This window comes from Grus americana, chromosome 7 (genome assembly GCF_028858705.1).
Source record: "Grus americana isolate bGruAme1 chromosome 7, bGruAme1.mat, whole genome shotgun sequence".
NCBI classification, from domain to species: domain Eukaryota; kingdom Metazoa; phylum Chordata; class Aves; order Gruiformes; family Gruidae; genus Grus; species Grus americana.
The window spans coordinates 27,019,282-27,045,366 of NC_072858.1; the positions used below are offsets into that span (position 1 = coordinate 27,019,282).

The following is a 26,085-nucleotide window of genomic DNA, read 5'->3' on the forward strand; positions in this document are numbered from 1 at the left end:
TCTTCAGTAAACATATTTTAACAATATTTTTATGAAGGGTTAAGTGTCTACCAAGATTCCTAGAACAAATTAAGTCCCAGAGAACTAAGTCACTAACTCAGAAGTTTTATTTGCTGAACATGTTTGCAAACCATGCCTCCCTCCCACCCCAAATTACACACTTAAGATAACCTCCTCAAATTTTAGCTTTTCTTTACGAAACGTTACTCTGAGGCTTTCCACAATTTATTAGAGACAGATAAATAAAGGCAAAGAGTTGAGCGATTGCTTCAAATTCTCATAGGAAACAAAGGAAAGCTCAGATAAGAATTTGAGTATAAAACAAATATTTACTACACAGGTGGTCCTTCAGAAACATAGCAGTGAAGATGGCTGAAATATTAGTTCCAATTCTTAATATATCATTTCCAGTTGATTTTTGTATGTGATATAGATACCTGAAGCGAGAAATGCAACTGAAAACTTTTTTGCTGATGAATTAATTCAAGTCTTAAGAACATTTAATGTTCCAACAGGATGTTTTTTCAACTTGTACTAAAAATTTAAAGATACAAAAACTAGCACATCAGCTTGATTTTAATTAACTATACCAACCTGTAGTTACTGAGAGGAGTCACTTCAAATCTATACGACATGAATTTAATACTTGCACAACTGGCTGTATAAAACAAGCCCTAAAGGCAGAACACATAATTTTGAAAACAGGGATGCAGCAAACTATCTACTTGCAAAGCTTAGCTATGCCTACCTTTAGAACCACAGAGAGCCATGATAAGGGGACTGTTGCTCTTGTCCAGTTCTCGGAGACAGGCACTGCCCGCGTGATCTCTGATAACAGAGAGTTCTTTAAGGATTAAGGCCTGAAATCCAAGATTTCAGAAATTCAGCATTTCTTAAAAATACCATACACAAGCAGTACTCTACCGCTTGCCAGCAATACCTTCAGGAGTCAAAGGGAATTCAAAATACAATAAAGAGAAAGAAACCTAGACCTTGCTTTGGGTAAAATGAGTTTAACTTCTAACTTGTATAACTTTGCAGTTTGCTGCACAAGAAGTCTTTGTTGGGCTAAGACAGGGGTAGTCAGGGACATGACAACCTCTTTTGTCAGCAGCACCAACTTAAGCTAAACTGAGCACTGAACTAAGCTCTAAGTCTCTTTGTGCTATGTAAAAAATCACCACCAAAAGCAAAAAACCAAGTATTTTTGCACTGCTTTCAGAGAATACAATGCTGGTATCTCTAATTGTTAAGAAAATAACAACCGTACGAGAAAAACATACTATGACATACACAGGTGTCTGCAAAGAAAAAAAGTAGAAAAGATCACAAGACACTTCTTCCAGCCAGAGTGCCACTTTGAACTGGACAACCGTGGTAGTACTTCATCATAGGGTGGGGTTTTCTGGTTGTTTTTTTGTTGCTGCTGGGTTTTGCTTTTTCTTTTTTTCCTTCTACTTTTTTGAAAGGTAAAAAATAGACATTGACTAGCCAAGACAACAAATGTATAAAACCATTAGAGAAAATCAAAATAGTGCTGACGACTTTAAGTCCCTGTCCGTAAGCTTTTGGGCAACATTCATTGCTCTTCATCAAAATTTCTACAGGAAAAAGAACCTTGCATAACCAAAGTCCACTTAACTTTTGCCCCAATAAGGAGCAAGAAAACACTTGCACATAAACAGATCTATAACTACAGGAATGTTTTGCTTCTTGGATTAGGTTCTTTACTGTTACTGTTCTTTATTAGCAAATATTGATAAGTGTCATTAACCCCATTCCAATTACCTATGTAATTTTATTCTCTTGTAGGTCACCCCAATACCTCCAGCCAGGAGAGAGGGGTGGAGGATCTTAGTTGTTTAGTATTTAGTATACAAGCATCTAAATGTTAAACCTAGCAAGACTCAGCTAAAGTTGCTTACCTAGGGACCCTATTTGCTCATATTTTTAGGTTTCAGAAGACATCTTTGAAGTTCACAGTTTACATAAATATATTCAGGAAGTCTGTACTCTAAATATATAATGGTTTAAATTAAAAATTTTACCTCTAGTGTCTCTTCTGCAGTACAACCAGGCTGTTGCTGTAGCTTGCCAGTGTTCAGAGCTTCAATATACTCGTCACATTTCTTATAGCCAGCGTTCAGGAGCTCATACTTTGCCTTTAGCAGGCCCTGCCCAGGGGTTACATCACCAATTCCAATTGAGAAGCCACGATTAGCTATTATTAAAAAAAAAACAAACAAAAAAACCCCTGACAGCTCTATCTCATATAGAGAAAACAAATTAAAACCAGGAAATATTATTATTTGGAATTTTTTTTCCTCCCATCATGTGACCATCATAAGGACTTCATAAGCACAATCAGTTGTTTCACTGTTTCTGTCAGCTTCACAACTAATCTACCTTTTTTTAACATAGTACATCATATTTGAAGCAAAAATCTTGCCTGATAGCTCTGTATTGCTGCTTTAAGATACTATTTCACAAGGAAACGTACTTCTCTCATTACTTACAAAGATAGACAGGAGCAAGTCTAGCTAGTCGTGACATGGCATCTGCAGCTTCTACCTGTCCCCAGTCTCTCAGCAAGATGTAGAAGATGTTGTTCTTGGATCCTGAACCTAGGGTTCCTTTGTCCATACTGCCACTCATTAACTCACTGTTTTGAATTGTGACATCTAGAAATAAAAAGGCGAAAAGAATTCATTGTTTTTCTAAAACATTACCTAGTAATTATTCTAGTAATCAGTAAAATCAGAGCTTTTAAATAAAAGCTCTACTCATGAGAAAAACAAAACCCCAAGACACATTTAATGTATCTGTAGGAGTGCATGAGTAAAGTACTTTAGAGGAACAGCCTACAACCTAACCTTACCAACTTAAGTTAAATTTTATTTCCCTTCCTCCTTAGAAAGGTAACTGCATCCAATTTAAGACTTGTGAGAAACACCGTGAATAATCCTTTTTGTTAAACATCTAAAAATAAACTTCACTTCATTAGTGGGAACAAAGTCTTCAATCAATCTTATCTGTCCAGAAATAAAGTCCTCAATCATGCGGAATAAACCAGTTATTTATTTATTTATGAAGTAGAGCAACAAAATTTCAGAAGTGAAGTTACAGTTCTCTTATTCAAAGATTCTGATAATTAGTCCAACTCAACCACCTCTAGAGGCACAGCTTAAATTTATAAGACACACTGGACTCAGATGTCTCCTTAATTATCAAGGACATCATATCAAAGACATCTGTCTTACCTGTGGGCCTGTACACACTGCCTCTTTTAGATGACTTCCTTTTGCTTCATTAGGAACCTTCTATTTCAGGCACTGAATCTCCCTTATAAGCTTTAGCCTTTACACAACTAAAAAGAATCTTCTGTACATGAACTTCAGACATATTTTCTATGAAAGCAGTACAATATATGTTCATCCTCAACTTTATTACGCATCTTTCTTTCAAAGAACTGGCATATGTAGATGGATCCAATTGAAACCATTTCATGCAGAATGCTGTATATGCTTGCATACTGTACTCTATGCCTAATATTTTCAACATGAATTTAGGTAATCGTCATATTGGACCATATATAGTAAGTGGTCTATCACTTATTATATACAATCAAAATATGATACCAGGATTTCTTGAGACTTTGGAGAATCTGCAGAGAACTTTCTGAAGAGAATTAGTGTTGCCTCAGAAATGAGGTTTTCCCAGAGAACTCAACACAGCCATGAATGAAATCCAGAAGTTTTCTGCATCTTCTGCTACTGTCAAACTCAAAATAGAAATTCTTCCCATACCTCCTAAAATGAAAAGATTGTAGTGCAAAGATCATGGCCTATGTTCACAGGAATGTGAACAGGATTGTTTTGTTGCCTTTCAGCCCACATTCCTTACAGGCTGAAAAATATCGTGCCACCATGTTTATAACCAACTTCACAACCACAGAGCCATCCTATCTTCTACAGAAATTGCTCAAAGTCTGCTGTAGAGTGGATTTGAGTCCTAATTGTCCTTTCGCACATCAACATTGCATGACAAAATTACTATATACCAATGGTTCCTCCCTGGGTTCCTTAACTCACAGTTCTGAGCAGCAAGGAGCCAAGCTAATCCTGCCTGCTCAAGTTCTTTTCCAGCTGTTACCACGTGAATGGTAAATTAACAATAAGCAAAGCCTTGCTCATCTCCTACAGCCTCTTCAACCCTGCTGCTTTGCATTCCATCTGCGACTCTAATTTCTCTAACTGGAAGGATACAGATGGTTTGGTATCCTAGGGATTCCTATCTTCCCTACATATCCTAAGTCCTTTCACTGTTTGACTTCTAATCTCTGTATCACTACCCCACTTAATATACTAAATGTTTTCCATTTACCCTCTGCACAATCACTTGCTATGCTTCTTGCTTTTATCTCTCTCTCACCTTCAAATACTATGCTATTATCATGACAAGCCTAGCATCATACAAAGGAAATTTTATTACAAGAAAAGACTTGGTTGTAAGTCTTTTCTTTGGTGTTCGGCATGACTTCAACTTTTGAGAAAAACTACATCATTTTATTTTTCATTTCAAGAATACTTATGTGAAGTACCGCTTTAACTCCTACAGTGAGCTCAACAGGAACAAACTCAGCAAAACAATAGCTACAGTTTCTTTGAAGTCTTCCAAAACACAGCTTTGGAAGTGTCACTCACAAGAATCGTTGTGACACAGGTCTTCCCCTTTGCCACAATACTGTTTGCCCTTCGTTCGTAGATTGGCTTTTACAGGACAATCATCACTGGGTTTGAGAATGAGGCTGAAAACCTGTTTTCCTGTCCAGAGTGTTACAGGCTTAGAGAAACAAAAGGACAAGAATTAGGATTACAGAGTTTAAGCTACAAGTACAATAAAACAACAAGCAAGAATTTAATTGGAAGATTGTTTTCTATACAGAATCTTTCTATAATAAACTACACTTGTGGAAGTGCATAGTGGCATTCCTTTGAACAGGCAAGCATTATGCACTATCATAGAAATGAAAACACTGACTGCTGAATGGTTATGCTTTATATGTATGTGCATGTATTTAGAGAAACATGCTCTACTGGTCCCTCTTACTGTCATGTTTCCCTTTATGATTAGGAAAAAAAAATTTAAAAAAATACGCTGCTGTCATTTCATTTCCCAAAGACGTTGCAGCATTTATAACTCCTACTTTATATAGTGTCTTTGGTTTACATTTTTAGGAGGTTAAAAATTCATATAATAGTACTATTAATTGGTATTTCAATTTCACTTTCTGAATTTCTCTAATATTACATTTCTTGTTTTGAAATTAAATAAAGGATATAAAAAGACGTAAACACTAACTTAGTACCAAACTCTCTTCAAACAATACTGCTTGCCTTAAATACAAAACTAATCAAATACAGACACTCTTAAATATATGTGAATGAAGGGTTAACAGACCCTAATCTAATAAATAATACTATAGCTGTCTTCAAAGTTTGTGACAAATACACAAATACTCTGCCCTTCATAATAAATATTTTGTGTACATGATCTAACAACAACAGAAAAACCCCAACCCTCAAACAAAAAACAAAACAACAAAAAAAAATCACATAGCACTCATTCTCTTTAATCTTTAACACATCGCCAGGTTAAAAACTAAAGCATACTATTTCCCAAGTTTAACATCTCCTAAATTCGGGATATTGAAACCTAGAACCGTTGAGCATTTCATGACATTAAAGGCACGCAAGGAATAACATAGTTTCTCCAATTAGCCCTGTATTAGTCTGCACAGCCAGTAACAGTGAGGTTACGAAGAATGATGTATCTTCAACTGATGATCATCAGCCAAGTGGTCTGTCTCACAGCAGACAATAGTAGCACAGCTGTGTTTGAAACTTGAAGAAACCCTGCATCTGGACAGCACTATGCAAGGCTTCCTCTGTTCAGCATAAGGAACCATCCAACAACTCCTGAAGAGCTCTGACCCTGAAATCTGATCCTTGCACTTTACAAACACAAAATCTCATACAAAGCTAATGTCAGAGAAAACAAGAACTGTCTCTGTTGACAACATCACCATGGGTCAAGAACACACAACAGAGAAAGTCTTAGTAACATTAAAAACAATAGTTTGACACACCTTCAGAATTGCTGGAGGTGGAAGACGAACTTTAATCTTTTCATCCTTACCAACCAGGATAGAAGCAATAATTTGACAGGCTTTGGCTCGATCAAAAAAGGTATCTTTTAATGTAAGAAGATAAGCACCTAGAAAGTAAAAAACTATTAATGTGACAGACTAAAATGAGATGAACTTTAAAAGCTATTGCATATTCCATATCAATTTCATTCTAATACTAGTTACCTACTTACTACGCAAAATGACAATAGACAGCTTCAGTTGTAAATCCTTCCCAGAAATTTTTAATTGCCCCACATTCAGATTTCTAAAAATTAAAACCAGTGCATTTCTATAATCTATTCTCCCTCTCAGACTCTATCCCATAGGTAAAAATAAGGCCTTGACATTAATTTTTGTACACTTCCTTCCTTATTTCCATCGGACATTTCCCAAAGAATTAAGGAAACTTGAAGATACTTAGTGTAAGTTAAAACTAATTTTTGACTAATCAATTCAACTCCTCTACCATAATTGTAAGCAGTTTACATTGTCTACCTAACAAAGATCCCTAACATTCATTTTTTCTGCTGGAGAAACACCGTAAAACATACACAAAAGGTAATAACTGCATCTACAAAAACAGATGGCATCAGAAGAGATTCCGAGGACATCATTATATTTCAGACTAGCAGTGGCTTTACTTTCTTAATATCACTTTGACGTGTGAAAGGAGAAATTTGTTAATTAATATAGGGAAATTCTGGAAAAGAGGGAAGCGATTCTGAAGGAACAACTGTTAAATCACACAGCTTTAAAATAAGCTTATATAAACACCTGTGAGGAAATCCTGAATAGCAGCAATGAGTGGTTCTCCATTTCTTGGTGTTACCAAGTTTGCTTTAGTCTGTATAATACAAGAAACAAACAAACAAAAAATATGCATTTGAAAACATTAATATTTCATTTGGTATTCAGAAGGAAACTTACCATTTAAGACAGTTATTTTAGCAAAAATGGTAAAAGGTTATTCTACAAAGTACAACTGTCTTCAAAAAGATGGAAAAAATAAACTAGAAGTTTCAGTTCACTACAGTCCACGCAAATCTATTGACAGTTAAGGAATAACGTGAGAATAGTTACTGGAAATTGGATATTCTGTTTCCAAAGCAGAAGTTGCAATCAACTTGATATGTTTGGTAGGTTACTGTGCAAACAGGACAGGGAAGGGAAGACAAGCTAGCTTTGAGAACCTGAGAAGGGACAAAATAGGTTATGCTCACTACAGGGAGCTAGTGAAATATTGCAAGTTGTGTGGTCCCTACTGATACGTAATCATCAAGCTAGCCACTTCGACTAGCCCCATCTTCTCATGCCATACTCAGATGGCTGCTCCAGTTAATGACCCCCACGTAGACAGCACAATTTTGTGTTGCCCACACAAACGTGAATCACCCACTTTTGCGATGTGAGGGGGAATTTTCTTTTTAAGCTCCCAAATCAGTTTGGCAAGTCAATAGACGCCACAGCCAACAGTTGTGTTGGTACATCTGAAATAGCAGTGGCATTCAGTCACCCTAAAGGAGCAACATACTGGAAAATCCTCCAGATTGTTGCTACTGACTCTACTTTCACATCACACATCAATGCCTGGAACCATCAGATCCCTCTTTACCTACCCTCCCCTCTCCCTTTCTTCCCCTGCCCTAAGAGCCTACTGTCTCCTGCCTTTTTTGGTAAACTGCCTTCTCCTGTACAAGCACACTATTGCTGCCTCATGTCCAGTTGGTCTTACCACTTGCCATTGCTGGGCTGTCAGACCGAAAACAAAGTATGTATCTGCTTGTTAACAGAGCCACCTTATTTTGGTAGCAATCACTAAGGACGGTTAGGCAGAAAACACACTAGTGACATTTAATTACTTAAACCCACTGATTTTTTCATGGATGCTAAATACAAGTCTATTAGATCACCACTACGTAACAGTCCCAATTTATTCTAAATTTCCTTTTGCAGAGTTTTCAGGCAGCCGCACCATCTCACATTATCCATACTCAGGAGTTCTGATATTTCAGATTTTACACGTAAGTTAAGATACACAGGGCTCAGCCCATCTGTCACCAGCAAAATCCCAACCTCAACATTATCGACATACCCCCATTAAAACAAGTGCTTCTGCTTTTGCTTCTTCTGTCTGAGGAAGGTGAAGGTTCATCTCATCTCCATCAAAGTCTGCATTGTATGGTGTACAGACACATTCATTAAACCTGAATGTCCTATGAGGTTTTACTCTAGCCTGCAAAAAGAACCAACAACAACAACAAACCAAAAAGAGTGATGCACATGTAGTCAAGCGTGATAAAAGATGAGATGATATGCCTGAAAAACACCAGCAAAGTTAAACCACCTAGTGGTCAGGGATGCACTACCTGTATTTTAGGCTGTGTGCGCACTTACAATGTGAGCCATGATGCTCAGCTTATGAAGAGAGGGTTGTCGATTGAACAGGACTATGTCACCATCTATAAGATGTCGCTCCACAATATCACCAAACTTCAGCTCCTGGGCCATCTTTTCTCGGTTTCCATACTTCAAAAACCTTATAGTAACACATTACAATGGAGTCAGAAAAAATAAAGTCAGAAAGATGTAAAGACAACTGAAAATAAACTCTGTCCTTATAATTCAAGTTCTTCCATTAAATGTTGGAGTATTTGTACTACAATAACTAGAAGACAAAACTGGTGTGGATTGCATCATTAAACATCAACCCTGTTGCTATTTTAAATAATTAATGTATTTGTGGCATTAGTTAACAAAGCTACAGTTATCAGTAAAACAAGTAAGAAAAAAGTATATTTATAAAACCAAAGAACTTGCTTCAATTGTATCAGGGACTATAGGGAGTTTCACTCGTACTATAATTTCTTACTACCCATAAACTGACTGCATATAAGCTCTCCCATGAAAACCAGCCATTTTGTGGCTATTTTCATTTAAGTCTGTATTCCGAATAAGAGAGACTCAGTCACAAACAAAAAACCCCCAACCAAACAAAAAACAAACAAAAAATCTAATTGCAGTTCACTATCATTAGTATGTATACTTAAGTTTAAATCCAACAGATTATCTAAAAAGAAATTGTACACTAAACCTGAGGAGACAATGACTTTTTTTTGTTACTGACCTTTATAAATGATTCTAAACCCAAATTTTAATCCCTGTAGGTACAACCGTTTCCACACAGCACGAAGAACAAGTTGATGGAGAGAGATAAAAAGTGAATCATTACAGATAAGCATGATACCTTTTCATCTGTGTGTGCCTTTGCTGTATGAAGTTGGCTCCAGGATGAACATCAGGACCATTACGCACTAGTTTCCTCATAAAATTAATATTTGCTTTGTTCACCTGTTGCATAAAGACTTCAATCAGAAACAAATGAAACACATTTCAGGACCTCTTGGTTTTGCTGGTGGCTTTTGCATTTTCAAGTTCTAGGCTCAACTGACAATCCCCCTCACAGCCTCCAGTTGCTGAAGGGAACAGGCAGGAGGGAATAGAGAAGGAAAATGTAAGCCAATGTTAGAGCAGGACATTGGAGTAAAATGAAATTAAAAATCTGGGAAGCAACTTCAGAAGTAAAAATACCCAACCACTCCTCAGATAAACCAACAAACACATGAAGCTATGTATGAGTTCAAAAAATAACAAGTAAAACTCTTCTCTTTTGATATGTTGCTCCTTACACCATATACCTTCGCAGTATTTGCATCTATCTGATAGTACAACCTTCATTTACCAGCGGCAACAGAAACAGCAAAGTGTCACTGAATGACATTTCAAACAAAAATAATACATTACCTCCCTTTTGTAGTAAGGTTATAAAGAAGGACAATGCTGATAGTTGGTTTTAAAAAGAGGGCATACAAAAGGTTTTGGTTCTACACTACTTACCTTTTCAGGAAAGGTTAGTATTTTAGCAACATGAACAGGCACTGCTACTTCATCTATTCTTAAGTTAGGATCAGGTGAAATGACCGTTCTGCCAGAGAAATCCACTCGCTTTCCAGAGAGATTGCCTCTAAACCGACCTAACAAAAATAAGCAAGTGAAAACTTTTTTGTAAAAAAGTCAATTTTGAAGTGTTATCTGTTAAGAAGGCACATTCAAAAAATCTTTCGAAGTACATCACTGATGCACAACGCAATAGTAGCAGAGAGACACTCTTGAATAGCAAATACTTGTGGCTTAATAAAAAAAAAATTGAAAACTTCCTAGACAAACCTTGCTTTCCCTTAAGTCTCTGAACAAAACCTCTGGTCCATTTTTTAGGTGCCATGTTGAGAGGAATTCCCGAGAGCTCACTGTTTATGTACAGGGCACACTGCAGTTGAAGAAAGTCCCAGTCTTCCATAATCATCTGTGTTTTGGCTCCTGATATCCTATGCTAAACAAAATAAGTCATCCAGTTCAGAAAATAAACATAACAACACATATTAAACTAGCACAGGTTTTACTGATATGAATACAACTCTTCTTTTGAAAATAATGTTAAAAAAAATGTTCATACATTAGAACGAAAAAGGTGAGATAATTTATATCACGATGCATATTGCTATAGCGTAAGCCTATTCACAAGAGAACCGAGCAAAACATTTCCACCTTGAAGGATGACTCACCTTTTTTATCACATCATTGAGGAAAATTATCTCTGTCAGTTTCATTGTTAAATCATCTTCATTGGTGCCAGACTTCAAGTCACTCACCACAGAGGGTCTGATACACAGTGGAGGCACCAGGAGTCGTGTGAGGATCAAATCTGAAGGTTTGCCTGCTTCTGGGTTCATTAGAAGCAGAGGGATATCTTCTGCTGGGATTCTTTTGAAGAGGTTCAATACTACCAAAGGATTTAAGTTTTCCTACAAAATCCATTGGAGAGAGAGGAGAACAAGCCATCATGTAACAGTTTCAACGTTTGTCCCCTCTCTTCATTTCCTGGTTGTTCAAAACTAAAGTATTTAAAAAAGACAAATAGATAATAACTACTAATGCAAACAAAACTATGTTTTACTCTCAACAGATGCTTTTAGCATCTCAATTACTAACTTGCTATTTTCTTTCCTTTCTTTTTCTCCTTATACAGTGTTTACTTCTCATCGTGTTACTCTTTTTAAACAGTTAACTGAGAGTATTTCATAGTTACTTGTCAAAGCAATTCAATAAACCTCTTAAAACAAACTTCCAGTACACTGTAATCATTTTCTTAGTAGGAACTAACATGAATTACAGTACTTTCTAGACTTTTTTTAAAAAAAACAAAACAAACCACAAATCATTTCTCTCTTCTTAGTACAGCTACTGCTGCAGTATAAGAAACTCCAAATATTTGTTACTTTTTCTGTCTAAATATGTACTCCAGGATCTTCCCAGCTTTCAAAGAGCAGAAGGAAACAAAGCTGCACACAATGCAAAGCAGAAAGAAACAAGGTCAGGCAATTAAGTCTCCTTTCTCCTTCTTAACATTAAGTTCTTCTGAAGAAGAAAAAAAAATCCTGTGGATTGTAATAATCTCAGAGCTACAGTAAATCTAGATGTACATGTAGAGCTTCTATGGGCCCTTCTCCCTTTTCTAGCTTATTGAAGTTTTTTGCACCAAGAGTATCCCCCTTCCTTACAGGCCAAAAGCTATGTATCAGAACATACCAATAAACTAAACTTCTCATTTTTGCAAAGTTAACATTCTTGCAAAAAATAGAAACATTCTTCAAGTGTTTTTTTTACATATGAAAATCCTGGATCACCACAAGGCTTAAGCTGCTGCATTGAAAACCTTTTAGGAGTTTTATTTCAAGCACAAAAACCAGCAGAAAGTTTAAGTCATACTAAAATTCACCTGAGCTCTTCCCAGTAAGGGTTCTACTTCTTTGTTATGTTCTATGGCAGTTTCAAAAGATTGAAGAAAAGTAGATACTACTGGATCTACCACCTTCTTATTGGTCTTGTACTTTTCATGTATTATTTTCAACAAACCACACTTCTTCACAGTTCCTGCAAGCAAATAAACATGGGCTGTTTTTTTAAACAACAAAAACACACACACACAAAAAAACCCCACCCAAGCTTCCACAGACTAGTACAAGTGCTTTCCAAACTCAATTTTTTTTTTTTTTTTTTACTGAAGCATGCTGACCTACCACTTAATTTTGTAAATGCCTATTGTTTATGCCCCTGTCTGTACATGTGACACTTACAATGAAGCAGCTCTCTATTCTGGCTGTTGATCATTACAACAACCAACACAAAATTTTCATGAGTTAAAAAAGTAAAATTTTAAGTTATGAATTAACCATCCACTACGAATCTATAGCACTGCAAGACCTTTAAGAACAGTATCACTTGATCGGAATACGTGAAGAAAAAAAAGAGTATTTTGAAAAACCAATATGAAATCTTATTAAGATACTCTTTCCTAAAGAAGGAAGTCCAGTGTAACTCAAGATCATCACAGCTCAAATACTGCCAAACTGCAGAATATACCCTCCTAAAGGATGACAAACACATCTAGTATTAAACAAGATAATTTAATATAACAATGAAAAATAAAGTTCAATCAAAGTAAAAGTGTACAAATGCTTCTAAGTTAAGGTATCGATCACTGACAATAGCTCCCAATATTTTCAAAAAGATGTTAAACAGGATTTTTTCTCCATTATTCAAGAATCAAATATTGGTTACTGCCACGAAGAGATACCACATGAAACAAAAGAAGCAACTAGCACAATGACTCTATCCACATAAATGAAATGGGAGCAAGCAGGTGCTTGGCACTGAAAATGCAATTACCTGATTCTTAATAAAGGCCAGAGAGAACACCCATTGGCCGTGGAACAAACAAGGGTATTCAGATTTTGATGCATATTACAGCCACCAAGGTAAAAACCACCACAGTAGATAACTATCACTAACTGCTAATGCCAACACTCACCATTAAAGGCACCACAGTAAGGACAAGTGTTTTTCTTTCGGCACTTTTCAGACACTTTCTTTTTTAGTCCTCTCTTCTGAAGATATGTAAGGCCAGGTCGCTTCAAGTAATCCAAAAATTGTTTTTTTTCTTCCACCGATAACATGATACGGCAACAGGTTTTGCAGATCATCTTAAACGTAAACGCATATCAGCACAGTTGTTAACAGACACATGCAGAGCTGTAACATCTTCTACTATAACTTAAGTTCTTTAACAGAGCACAGTTTTTTTAAGGAAATGCAATGGTCTTGGTTGAAAGACCAATTCATATGCTGTGATACATGAAAAAAAGTACATGAAAAAAAATACGGTCAATGAGACAAATGCTTATCTAAGCTCTGCTGGATCTTAAAAATCCAGATATAAAGCAAACAGAACTTTGATTTACTGGGATGCCCTAAAAGGCAATTTATACTCCATACATTTAATTCAAACTACTACAGAAATATAAAGAATTAAATTAATCAGTCTGAGATTATATAGAATAAACCAGATGCATTTACATCACTAAGACTGGTATTTAGATGCGTTTATGTTACAAAACACAAGATGCATAAAAATAAAATTCATAATACTACCTTATTTTGGTCTTTTCAATTACTCTTTCAAGCATCATCTTGTTTGATAATTTCCTTTTTCTAGACTAGAAACTGATAACAAATCATAATTGCATTTACCTGCAGGATACCTATCACAGCTTTGAAATATCCAACGTGAAAACAGGGCAGTTCTAAGTCAATGTACCCATAATGTCCTAAACAATCAGCTAGATTTTTTCCACAGGTTTCACAGGGACGGTCTTTTTCACTGGTTCCCTTTGGGAGGACAGAAACACACACATAGAAAAAAAATTAGCTCTAACTAACCAAATACATAGAAAAGACAACAACTCTTAAGCTAGTCAGCTATCCTGACAGCAGACCCACAGCACTTACTCCTTTTTCCCAGCATCAGAAGCCTATCAGTAGCATTATAGTCACTCCAAACCTCAAGGAAAATGTCTTTCACAGGCAGGCCCTACTAAAACCAGTGACATTAACCCATACAGATTTTGCAATTGAACTACAGCCCACTAATCTACAATATGATATTTTGTAGATAGATGTCTCTGGGTGTCCCAACAACTAGGCAGAAAGAACTTATCTCCTGTCTCAAAAGAATGTTTTCCTGATCCATCCAAAAGCATGAAGAAAGTACCTGTCACTGCAACTGACAGTCTCTGCAATTCAAACAGAGACACATTTGCACATATGTTGAATAAGCAACAAATTTCAGTCATCCCAACTTATTTTTGACCACTTCAGGCAATTCTAAAAAAATGGTCTAGGAAAAAAAAATGTTTCTCACCATACGATGGTCGAGGACTCCATACTGCAGTGGAGAGTGATGGTTGTCCTGACTATACAAGTTTTTACTAACCACTTGAATGTGAGCTTGCTGACGCATCTCTTCTGGAGATTTCATGCCAAAACAGATGTGGCTTCTAGGATGGGAAATTTCACATGTATGTATGTGCACATATATATACAGAAATACTTATAACCACAGGCACACACACACATATATATATTTAAAAGCAATGCAAAGAAAGCTAAGTTGTTTCACAGTATAGCTGAAGCTGACTCTGTCTAGGTAATTATAAAGAACAGAGCTGTTTGCATTGAGTTGGTGGTTTATATCTGGGGGATCTGTCGATGTTCTTGGGCCACCCTGCAGCTGCCCCCACGCACGGCCACCGGCGAGCCTCGCCAACAGCCTGAACCAAGGCCCACGCCAGGGCTTTTAAAAGGAGACGGGCCGTAACAGCAGCCACCCCGCGCATTAAACTCCTTCCCGGGTGCTTTTGTAGCGGTTGTGCCACACGCTGGGATCTCCGCTGCTCGCCACCGCAGCCACCGGGCCCACCCCGCAGCAACACCGGCTCCCACGGCGCTGGGCGCGGCGCAGCCCCGGGCAGCGGAGCAGCAGCCCGGTAGCCTCCCGCCGCACAGGGAGCCAGCCCGGCTGCCCCACTCACATTTTCTTGGCCACATCCGTCTCCCTGAACTGCTCCTTCACCATGGCGGCGGCGGCAGCGGGCGCAGCGGCGTTCCGGCAGCGTCTGGCGGGGCTGCACGCGGCGGCACCGAGCCCGCCCACGCGGCAGCGGCGCAGAGCGGTCTCCGCCCGCAGCGCCCCCTGCTGGGGCACAGCCGGGGTCCTCCCGCGGCAGCCTCCGGGCCCTCCCCTGAGGGCGACCGGCGTCGCCGGGCCCCCGCCAGCAGCCCCGCCTCCGCCCGGCCGCTCCTCACGGGCGCCCCGCACGCTGACTCTCAGCGCTCTCGGGGCCCGCGGGCGCTCCGTTGCCCACCATGATACTGTTACACCACTGTTCCCCCGGGTGCCGGGAACCGTGCCGCCCTGCTCAGTTCACGGCTCTGTGTTCGGTTTCCCCACAGCAGCCCCAGCCCAGGCCCTGGTCACCGGGAGCAGGACAGGGCAGTGGGGCGGGAGAGCAAAACCAGCCCCCCACCAGCGCACAGCGCGACCTGCCGCAGCATACAGCGAGGGGAGTCGCTCGCCTCGCCACGCAGCTGGCCGCAGGGCTGAGCCTGCCCGCGCAGAGCACGGCACACCCACAGCTCGACAGCCCACCGGCACAAATAGCCGCGGCCACGCTGCCCATCAGGCACGTAACAGCCACCCCTGTCGCCGTCCTCAGGGTCCGGCTCCGGGATAAACACCTCTGCGCGCGGCTCCGCCCCCGGCACGAAGGACCCCTGCGCCGCCTTATGATTGGCTGTGCGGCGGTTTTCGTTCCTTTTCTCGCTCGCTGGCAGGGAGACAGCCGCTAAGATGGTGAGTGTCGGGCGCGGGCAATCCCCCCTGGGCTGCTGCCATCCTGCTCTCGCCGGCGTCCCCAGCTGCTGGGCAGCGATGAGCTGGCTTGCCTGCAGCGGCCTGTGGGGGCATGGGTGGAAATCGAGTGGGGGCTCCCGTTCCCGCTTCGAACTGGGGCTCCCGCGGCCTGGCCGCCGCGCCTCCGTGCCGGGTTGTTAGGGGCGAGCTCCGGAGTGTGGGCCGCGGCATGTGCCGGGCCTGCTGGGTCGCCGTGCTGCCGGCCGGTAAGGCGGTGGTAGCAGTGTAACGTCGTCCTTCTCAAGACGTTAAAGGGACGCTGTGGGTCGTGCTCATCTATTAGTGTTGTGGCTGTTCTTGTCTGAAAGCGCTAACAGAAGCTGTAGTGTGTAGGTTTGTTAGGGAAGCTTGCCTTGTACTGTTGTAGTACTTGGGCTTGCAATTCATGTATTTCATTAAAAGCTGCTTCAGCTTTTCAGAATGGTGGAGATATGCATGTTGCTGTGTTGTTTGGAAACTGAGGATGAGCTTGTCATCAGTTGATGTGTACTCACAAGTACATAGCAAAGTGTACTTCACAGGGGTGTTCCCTGTAGCCCAGGACCACTCTGGTTAGGTTGAGTTCACTGTCAGCATTGGAGAGACTACAGGCTGTTGCTGTACTGTGTGTTATTTCTATGTTTGTTAAGCTTGAATTGTACTTGTGATTATTGTTTTGTGTTACCTCTTGGTATCTTCTCCTGCAGAATGACACAGTGACCATCAGAACCAGGAAGTTCATGACAAACAGACTGCTTCAGCGCAAGCAGATGGTAAAAGAACACAAAAAAAAGTCTTCATTTGTTTGTTTGCTGGTTCTGGGCTGTGGGTGTTCTTTAACCACTATAAGTATGGGAGTTTAAAAATCTCTAGAGTTTTTACTGTAAGAGCTTATATCTATAAATGTGTTGATGCATGCTGAAGGTAAATCTTGATGGTGAGGTAGTGAGCTGGTTTGTCTCTTGAAGCTGGAAACTCTTAGGAATAGTTGCATGAAATTCATCGTACTTTCTGCTGCTAAGATGGGTTAGTTTAATTGTTAAGCTCATGGTGGAACTGTAGCACCTGGCTGTTGTACTGGATGTTGACCTTCTCTTGCTTTTATAAAACATATAAAAATTCCTTTTCAGGTGATTGATGTTCTTCACCCTGGAAAGGCCACAGTCCCCAAAACAGAAATCAGGGAAAAGCTGGCAAAAATGTATAAGACAACCCCTGATGTAATTTTCGTCTTTGGCTTCAGAACTCATTTTGGTGGTGGCAAGACAACAGGTTTTGGCATGATCTATGATTCCCTCGACTATGCAAAGAAAAATGAACCAAAACACAGGCTTGCCAGGGTAGGTTGTTTTCTGGTAACTTGAAAACAATTAGGATGGATTTGAAGTAGTTAGTGGTTCATGATTTACATGTATAAAACATTTTCGTGAAAGCATTGTTGGTGTACTTTGAGTTAATAAGAGGTCATAAAATAGTATTGGTTACTTTCTGCATTTGTGAAATAGGGTAAGGGTTTTTTGTGTATTATGGGGAATTGCGAAGGCAAAATTGATCTTACGGTGATGTTTAGCAGTAATAGATAACTAACCACTATCAAAGGTTTTCAAGAAGTATGAAAGATGAGACTGATACATACACTACTTTTTTTGCTTATATTCTGTGTTGAATCATTTATTAACTAGTGACCTTGTTTCACTACTTAACTGACACTTCAAATTTAAACAGTATTTGAAGAGTCCAGAAATAATAAAACTTAAATTCAGGAGTTGCTATCTGAAACAATGTTAAATGTGACTGTAACTGTTTTTAATAGCATGGCTTGTATGAAAAGAAGAAGACTTCCAGGAAGCAGCGAAAGGAGCGTAAGAATAGAATGAAGAAGGTCAGGGGCACAGCCAAGGCAAATGTTGGTGCTGGCAAGAAGGTAGGATGAGAATTATCTGTATGTTAGAGTGAGCATATTGCCGTTGAAATCTTGATTAGAAGTTCTTCAACACAATAACGTTGTTTTTTTCCATTTTTTTTCACCTGTTCTACTGGATAACAGAAGGTAATCTGTGTGGTGTTGTACAGCTTCTTACCAGCTCAGTAGCTTAGTCTTGCTCCTCACTGCTGCAAGCTTAGCTGATACAATGTGAAGCAATGCTTCTTAAATGATTGTTTCCTATGTGTCACTTGAACTAAAGTTAAAATTTTTCGTAAATCTAACAGTATTGCTCTAATCTCGTAACTCAGCCTTGCAATATACAAATCAGATAATTAACCCTTGTTACTCAACTACCTAAATATTTAATGCTTACTCCACCAAATTACTGTTGTTTATGCTGTTATTTATAGAGGATATTTTGTTAAGGATGTGTGGTGGTGTAGGCAGTGAGGACAGTGTGTAAATAGAAATAAGGTAGAATGCCTGCTTTATCCTGGGTTTAAGTGACTGATTCCCAAGATAGCGTGTGTGTGTGGTTTTTTTCCCTGGTGGGAGCTTCTTATTTTGTGGCTGGAACTTGATACAAGCTTGTAAGGTGTGTAGTTTGGGGGGAGGCAGTGTTCCCCTATCTTTAAACAAAAAAAACACACAAAACTGGGGGATAGCCTGGGTGTGAAGACAGTCATCCTCTTTAGCAGCTTTTTGTCCTCTGAAAAATCCTAAGCAAGCTGTGCAGTTAAGTGCGTTTTTTCAGATATTTTCACAAGGTGATGGGCTCTGATGCTTAAGTTTGTACCTACTAAAGTGCTTTGACGTCTCAAACTTTAGTAATCTTCACTTTTGCTTTTTTTTCTACTTTCTTGGAATTCTCCATCAGAAATGAAGTATCTAGCAGGTACTGAGAATGAGCATGGTGTGGTGACTGAATTATACATCACTGAGACACGTGTCCATCCTTTTAATTAAAGCACTGTACTGCCTTGCATGCATGTTTGTTTTAAACTTGCTACGCCCTGTAAAGGGTTCAGATAACTATATAATGAAGTTTATTCAGTATAACTTAAAAATAAAATACAGCTAATAGCGAACAAGATTTTTGAAACTAGTAAAACAACATTAAAGTAAGACATTCCAAATGAGAAGAAATCAAAGTCAATGCTGTTGATTGAGGCATTGCGTCAAAACACCGCAAATTCTGATTCAAAGTAGTACAGTGCAATTGCATGTGTAACTTGACCTTTGTGTAAAAGAAGTTGTGCATCTGTATGAAAACTTAAGTCACATCATAGCTTTGTGTGTTTGAGATAGCGTTTGGAAATGGCACAGTTGTCAGCATTAAACTCTATTTAACTATTGGTCTACAGTATTCCAAGTTAGGACAGAAACCACAGTGACTGCTCTGTGAAGTTAGATTTCTCACTTAGTGTGTAAGTGAGGTTCTCATTATCTTTGGATGGAAGTGAACCACTGTTGCTGCGAACTGCTAGATAAGATTTGGAGCCCTTTGTCCTTCTGCTTTAATGCTGTTTTAATAATGAAGTTCTACAATTTTTTACAGTATAACAGCACAGATTAGCATTTGGTAGAGTAGTAACACTAGCATTACACACTTGTGAATGTCAAGGGAGTCATGTAGTGTTGCACTGACACTAGTAGTATGGAGGAACTTCTTCCCTTCAAGAATTTTGCACTTGAAGGTAGCTGTTATTGAGTGTTAATACAAAACAGTTAAATGACACTCCCTTGATTTACTAAAGCTGACCAGTTCATAGAAATTCTCTTAAGGCACATAAACACTTTAGAAATCAAGACCATGATTGCATGCTGTGATAACTATATAGTAGATGTGACTTCTGCATCAAGTGCCTCTCAGACTAGCATCCGATCTCAGTAGCAGGCAAACTGTTTTGGATAAGAGGTTTTTTTCACGTCTTCTAAAATGATCTTTTAGTTGCTAAGTATGCATGGGCTAGATCTTATTTGTTCATCCGTTTTGTTATTCTTTATGTCTTTGCATTAGACTTAAACTAAAGACAAATTAATTTACATGCTTTCTGGAAAACTTGGTTGAGAAGAGTTCTGTGCTGCATCACAGAAAAAAGCTTGCAGAATACACTTGTGTCATAAAGCTTTGTCTTGAAAAATGCATGTTTAAACATAATGGTGTGGCTTGGTTCAACATCCTTTACCACAGCCACGTTGAGGAATTTTTAATACAAGTCTTGGAATATGTTTTGGAGTCCACCTACACCATCTGTGGAAACCGTTGATCTCACAAACGTGTAGGCACTTGATTCTGAAGGCATCTTCAGGCAAGTCTGTATTGTTCTGAGTTATGTACCGTGTAGTCATGAAAACTATTGAAATGGTGAATCATACTCGAATAGTTTTCTTTAAGTCCGACATCAACAGTGCTGATGTCTGACTGTTAAAAGTTTTCTTTGATGCTTCCTTTCACTTCTCACTCCTTCAGAATTCCCATACTGTTTTCCCTGCAGTTTCAAGAGAAGTATTTTAAAGTAGTTTGTGTTATTTAATATATTCTGTTGTTCTGTGGTTAGCTGATCTCGCTCAAAAGTTTGCGGCAAGTAATGTGGATACCCCTCACCTAATGTTTGCATTCGGAGCAAATGCAGAAAATCTGCCTTGCCTTTTAATGTCACAGCTGTAGTTGTGACAGCCTTTGAATGTGAGCCTTCCCAACAGAAATGTTGGGTTTTTAAAAAAACTTGATCAAACAGAAGTGTGGATGGATAAGCATTTTAAAACCATTGTATCCTGTAGGTATAATTGAACATGCAGTTGCATTCTGAGTATTACTTAAGCACTGAACACATATTGTTAGGTCCTGTTTGAGGGAATGCATGCGATTGAAGTCTTCAGCCTCTACAGTCAAAACTTGGAGGTTTTCATGTCACATTTCACTGTGGTAATTGGAAAAAAAACCCCGAAAATATATTGGGAGTGTCAGTAAAAAGCTCAAAGCTCCATCTTCTGCAGTAGTAAAACTTTGATAAAACTATTCTCTTATTAATGCTTTTTCTTTTTCAGTAAATGAACATATTTCAGATGGAAAATGGATAACAGGTATGACTTCAGAATCCTTTTTAAGTGTACGTTCAGTAGCCTGTTGTCATTATGATGACATAGGTCTAATGTTGATTTATGCAAAGACCGTGGTACTTGTGCTGATACAAAACCTAGTGTAAGAGTTTAAGACTGTCATGCTTACTGCTGACTTGCTAATTTATGCAACTTCCATTTAAATGCAATACCTGATTAGTATAAAGGCTGAAATAATAAATCAGGCAGTTCAGATTTACTGTTGCTAAAACTGTTGATTATATAGTCTTACTGTAAACAAGGCTTAAATTTTTCCTTTGGTAGGCATGCTAAGGAAAAGATAGTACACCTTGGTTTTTTTTTATTGTCTTCTGAAAGCAACTTAAACAGTCTATCTGGGAGCTGATGCAGTGAGTATAATGTCTTAAACAGAAAGCTGCTAAAGCAATTGTACATTGTTGCGCTCTTCTACAGAAATGGTGTGGTCTAGGCTCTCGTTTATTCCCATGACAGTACTGTAAAATTTTGAACCTTATGTACTTTTAAGAAAGGCAGTGTGATTCACCTTACTTGTTTGGGAACCAGTTTTTCAGGCTCTATAAATGTATGAGTATAAAAATTGTTTTAATCATGTGGCACTGATCTGTCTTTTCCTTTACAGACTACATTATTGTATGAAGAAGTACAGAGAGAATTATTCTGGAAAGAAGCTGCACATCTGGCTTTAATATCAAATAAACTGTGTCAATAAAATGCTGGTTTGCCCTTTAGTTTTGATTTGAAAGCTACCATTTTGTAAAGTTTGAGAAATTCAAGATTGGTGTGCTGTTTTGCACTGTATTAAAATCTTTTCATAATTAAACTAGTATTGAGTATCAATTCTAAGCAAATCAGAGCTTTTTACAGAGAGTACAACCTAATTGCAAGCAGGCAGTGTTTATGGAGGTAGGCATGCTTTTGTCATCCAGTGTTCAAACTGTGGTTTGGAAAGTCCTTTTAAGATGTGCTTGTTTGACTGCCTATATTATATATAGACCTGTAGAATATAGCTGAAGGGAGAACAAAACATGGAGACAGATATTCAGAGCTGCGTGCCTCCACAATTAAGTTTTTTGCTAATGGAGTCAGGCATGACTTTTGTTCCTGAGTTGTTGGAACAGACTCTCGGGCCTCTCTGTCTGCAAACTGCAGTACACCCCTGATTTTTCATCTGGTAGTGTTAAAGGAGTCATTTAAGATGGGATTAGTGGCTGGATGAGGCATGCTGTATACTAGAAGCGTGGGCATTCTGGTGCAGGTGTTAGGACTGAGACTTGACAGCTCTAGCAGCTGTGCTGATAAAGGCTCTGACTTGATTCTTACCCAAGCACAGTATTTTTAAATTGTACTACCTTTCTACTGAGGCAGCATATTGTAATACAGTAAGGCATTTCTAGTGTTGGGGGGGGAAACCAACAACCCTATAGTTAGTGTTAAAGTGTTTGGAAGGGGATACTGTTCTATTAACTTCCATACAAGATCTAATAAGTATAGATAAAGCATTTAATGCCTTTTCTAGTGCCTTCAGTCTGAGTCTTGAACTAGTGGGGTTGCTATTGTGTGCATTCAGCAGCGTCACACTCTTAACTGTACAGAAAACTTTCTGTATGTCATGCTGTAGCATTTCTGCCTTTATTGAGGTTACTAACTGGGTTTAGAAGGCAGTTGCCCTGGTGAAAGGATAGGTACTCCAGTTTTTTCTAAACATAGGTGAACTGGTGATGATAGAGTAAGGGGATGCTGAAACTGTAATTGCTTCTAAAGTAATAATTTTGATTCTGAAATCATTTGGAAGTTAAAACGTTTTCAGTTGCCAGACCTTCAAAGATAGGTACCTATTGTATGTTCTTCCCAAAGGTTGTAAGTAATTACATTCTGAAGAATTGCTAGGAGGTATTAAAAGTGGGATTTGTGTGTTTATATGCAGTATGTGCGCTGACCTCGAGTCTGTAGATATGTTTTGATTAGGTGACAGTAAATTTCTGATAACTGAAAAGATTGTAAGGGACCTGAAGCAAACATTTTGCATGTGAGGCTTGGGGTTAGAACCTAAACCTGTTTTAAAGGTAATACCTGCAGTAAACTCTTTCCGTACATAATGTTCAGCATCAAAGGAGAGAAGAGTCATGCTATGAATATAATTGAGCAATCACTAGGGGGTGATGTGAACACAGCAATACGAATACAATATAGCAATTTTTCATAAAATAAGCTGAAAGAAAGCCAAATTGTCCCCTGCCAAAGAGGTCAACTCGTTTGAAAATATGCATTAAAAATAGTTGTGCTTAGGATCTGAGGCTTTAAGTGATATTTTTGTTTTACTCGTTCTTTTTTGAATTGAATGGAAACCATCTGTTTCATTGAAGACCATATACAGTTAGTGTTTTCCAAATGTTTACTGCTTTAAAGCTCTAGAGTGCTGGCACAAATTCTAGTTGCTCTTTTCAGAAGCCTCTTTACCTTAGTTTTTAAGCAAACAACAAAAGATCTGTAAGTGCTGGCATAAATGTATATGTCTTGCATAGCCTTGATTTTTTGACTTGACATAGTAAACAGTACTGTTCCGGGGGGCATGTACTTCTTGAAGCGGAACTTAGCTCTGGAGTTGGAGCATTAAAGGTTCCCTTGGTAATTTTGTAATGTCTTATGTGCTTTTTATTACAAGCTCATTTATGAGGTAAGGAGCTCTTCAAAGCAGATGGATTAAAATAGGCTGTCTTATTGCTTGGTGCCATAATTTGGTATTTAATGCCCCATGTTGATGATTTAAGATTGATAGCAAAAAATACCTAGTGAAGCCATAGAACAATTGACTCTCCTTGTTGTGTGGTTAGGTTATAACCATGTATCATAAGCTGTACTCCTGTCTTGCAATATGAGGCATTAAGCACAAAAAATGAAGGGGATAAAATGACATTAAGTGATCTAGAATTAACTGATCAAATCAGATCACCCTATTTGAGTTTTTCCACTCTTCTGCAACATTTTGTGTTTATGTGGTCATCCTTTTCTCCTGTTGTCTCACCCGGAAAATAGCAGGCAGCTGAATAGCTGTCATCTGAAATCTTGGTGCTTCCAGAGTCTGGAGACAAGCAGCTCTTCCTGTGAGTTTCTGTTCTGCCCAACACTTGGCCTTTGTACACTGCAGTCTAAGCAATGCGTAGCAGATGTTCTGTAATTCAGAAGTTTAACGCACGTGCCATGTGGTGAAGAGACTCTAGGTTAATCCCCTTTCCTGTGGGAGGTAAAACAATTAAGTGGAAAGCATTGGTGAACGTGAATCTTCACTCCTTTCCCTACTGTGCACTGAAGGTACCCTTTTATTTCCTGCTGCTCTTGGCACACCCTATAGTCTATAGGTAGTAGCTTTTGTCACTGTTGCCTGCTTTTAGGCTTTGGCCTGGCCCTTGTATTCCGCTGTCTCAAGAATTGTGTCTGTTTGACCAGTCTGGAGCCCAAATTAGACTGTCAAGGATTTTGGGAGAAGAAACTTATAAATTAAACTGTTAATGAGTAAACTCAAATTGATATACATAGAAAGATTTTTCATTAACTCTACCATTTTTAATGGCTAGGACTTGAGTTGTGTGTTTTTTACAAGGGATGTAATTACCATAGGACTTGTTTTGAGTTTTTTGTAGGAAGGACTCAAAATCGTGTAGCTGGACTAGTAAGAGTAAATGAAGTCATCCTGTGAAATACTGGGTAAAGCTGTGCAGAAGCCTCAGGGCTTGATTTAGCTGAAACTGGATCAAGTAGTCCAACTTCTTGCTGAGGTTCCAGCTCTATGCTCAGTGAGGTACGTAAAAGGCACAGCCAGATAATGGTGGCTTCTGTCTGAAGGAGATTGTAGCCTGGAAGGCAAGGGACAAACTGCAGCGGAGCAAGGAAAGATTTATCAGGGAAGCAGAGTCTGTTTGGAGGAGCGGAGATTAGTGTCTTGGCATCATAGAAGAAGATAACAACTGTGATACAGATGAAAGATGGTAAAATTTGGCATCACCCTGGGCAATAAGGTTGTTTTGTCTAGGGAGCAGCTTGTAACAGGCTTGAGAACAAATGTTGAGGGAAAGAAATGAAGCTGATATCGTCAGTGGCTTGAAATAAATGAGGCAGAATATGCTATGAGAAGACTTCAGTACCAGTAGGCAGAGGGATAAAAAGGTGATGTGAGGAGTTCTTGTCTGTAGAAAGCCTGTAATTTAAGGAATAAAGTATGCAAGTCACTAGCAAATCTGTTTGCAATAGAAGAAATTAACTTGTCCATATTATTCTGGTGAGTTCCTATACAAAATTAATTTTCATGTCGTTAGTTTACTTCCTACACAGGAAATGGAACATTGTCCTGTTCCAGCTATTGATCTTAGATTTGTGCAGTAAGTTTAATTGTGAATGCTCCCTGCTTGTGTGCTTCTATTTGAGTGAAACGAGATATACTGAGCCTTCTTTTGGATGGATATTTCCATGGTGCTAAGGGACCACATAAGAGTAGTTCATTTTTTATTTTTTTTACTCTGAATGCTGGGAAAGTTTCAGCTGAGCTGGAGAACTTTCCAATATGGGTGGCAAATGTTTCTTTTGTTCATTATGTTCCAAACACAATAGCAATAAGACTAAGTTATTTCTATGAACACATTCGTTACAATGCCTCTAAGAGGTAAAATGAAAAGGTTTGAATAAGCTTTGATAAGTCAGTGTCAGGAGTAGGCACATCCTAGTACATTAATGATTTTGGACTCCTGTGCTTTAAAGGGATTAAATGGAAACCTAGTCTTACATTTGTTGCTAACATTTGTGAACTCTAGTTTTTTAAACAAAAAAAAAAAAAAATCCCCTGTGGAATTTTATCCTCATCTGGAATTCAGTAAGCTTCGTCTTGATTTGAGTCTTTGCTCTTTGTAAAGGCTGTGGCTAATGAAACAGCTGCACAAGTGGCTCAAAGGCATCCTGTGTGCTAGAAGGTAACTGTGTCTTTTTCCAAGAGCTGGCCATCGGCAACCAGTAGTGTAATAAAAAAAGCTG

The 26,085-nt window shown here is 38.8% G+C and overlaps 2 protein-coding genes across 7 annotated transcripts in view; one reads left to right on the forward strand and one right to left on the reverse strand.

Annotated features, from left to right (window-relative positions):
• POLR3A (RNA polymerase III subunit A) overlaps positions 1-15,389 on the reverse strand; it is a 35,781-nt gene extending 20,392 nt beyond the window's left edge. For all 4 annotated transcript variants that reach the window (XR_008577878.1, XM_054831973.1, XM_054831972.1 and 1 more), the window contains exons 1-17: positions 15,175-15,389; positions 14,505-14,640; positions 13,835-13,972; positions 13,116-13,287; positions 12,024-12,178; positions 10,810-11,049; positions 10,415-10,577; positions 10,085-10,221; positions 9,435-9,538; positions 8,585-8,726; positions 8,283-8,423; positions 6,965-7,034; positions 6,149-6,276; positions 4,704-4,842; positions 2,517-2,681; positions 2,049-2,221; positions 749-860 (exon numbers count right to left, since the gene is read on the reverse strand). Coding sequence is in view for 3 of the 4 variants with exons in the window: in XM_054831973.1 (XP_054687948.1) it covers positions 749-860; positions 2,049-2,221; positions 2,517-2,681; positions 4,704-4,842; positions 6,149-6,276; positions 6,965-7,034; positions 8,283-8,423; positions 8,585-8,726; positions 9,435-9,538; positions 10,085-10,221; positions 10,415-10,577; positions 10,810-11,049; positions 12,024-12,178; positions 13,116-13,287; positions 13,835-13,972; positions 14,505-14,640; positions 15,175-15,218 (2,359 nt within the window). In the remaining variant the exon portion in view is untranslated. The remainder of the gene's footprint in view (positions 1-748; positions 861-2,048; positions 2,222-2,516; positions 2,682-4,703; positions 4,843-6,148; positions 6,277-6,964; positions 7,035-8,282; positions 8,424-8,584; positions 8,727-9,434; positions 9,539-10,084; positions 10,222-10,414; positions 10,578-10,809; positions 11,050-12,023; positions 12,179-13,115; positions 13,288-13,834; positions 13,973-14,504; positions 14,641-15,174) is intronic.
• Positions 15,390-15,905: 516 nt separating this feature from the next.
• On the forward strand, positions 15,906-21,777 carry RPS24 (ribosomal protein S24). Of its 3 annotated transcripts, XM_054831977.1 has the most exons (7): positions 15,906-15,995; positions 16,742-16,807; positions 17,165-17,374; positions 17,848-17,958; positions 18,839-18,856; positions 21,013-21,048; positions 21,686-21,777. In XM_054831977.1, exons 1-5 carry the CDS (start codon positions 15,993-15,995, stop codon positions 18,842-18,844), a joined length of 396 nt encoding a protein of 131 aa, XP_054687952.1. In that variant the 5' UTR covers positions 15,906-15,992; the 3' UTR covers positions 18,845-18,856; positions 21,013-21,048; positions 21,686-21,777. The 3 variants fall into 3 exon arrangements, with proteins under 3 accessions (XP_054687952.1, XP_054687953.1, XP_054687951.1); XM_054831978.1 differs by lacking the exon at positions 18,839-18,856; XM_054831976.1 differs by lacking the exons at positions 18,839-18,856; positions 21,013-21,048; positions 21,686-21,777 and adding an exon at positions 18,082-18,799.
• The last annotated feature ends 4,308 nt before the right edge of the window (positions 21,778-26,085 follow it).

Bases quoted from the DNA above. Each gene is read 5' to 3' on its own strand.
- RPS24 (XM_054831976.1), top strand. The intron at 16,808-17,164 runs GTAAAAGAACAC...ATTCCTTTTCAG, and splicing joins TGCTTCAGCGCAAGCAGATG to GTGATTGATGTTCTTCACCC. The intron at 17,959-18,081 runs GTAGGATGAGAA...ACTGGATAACAG, and splicing joins ATGTTGGTGCTGGCAAGAAG to AAGGTAATCTGTGTGGTGTT.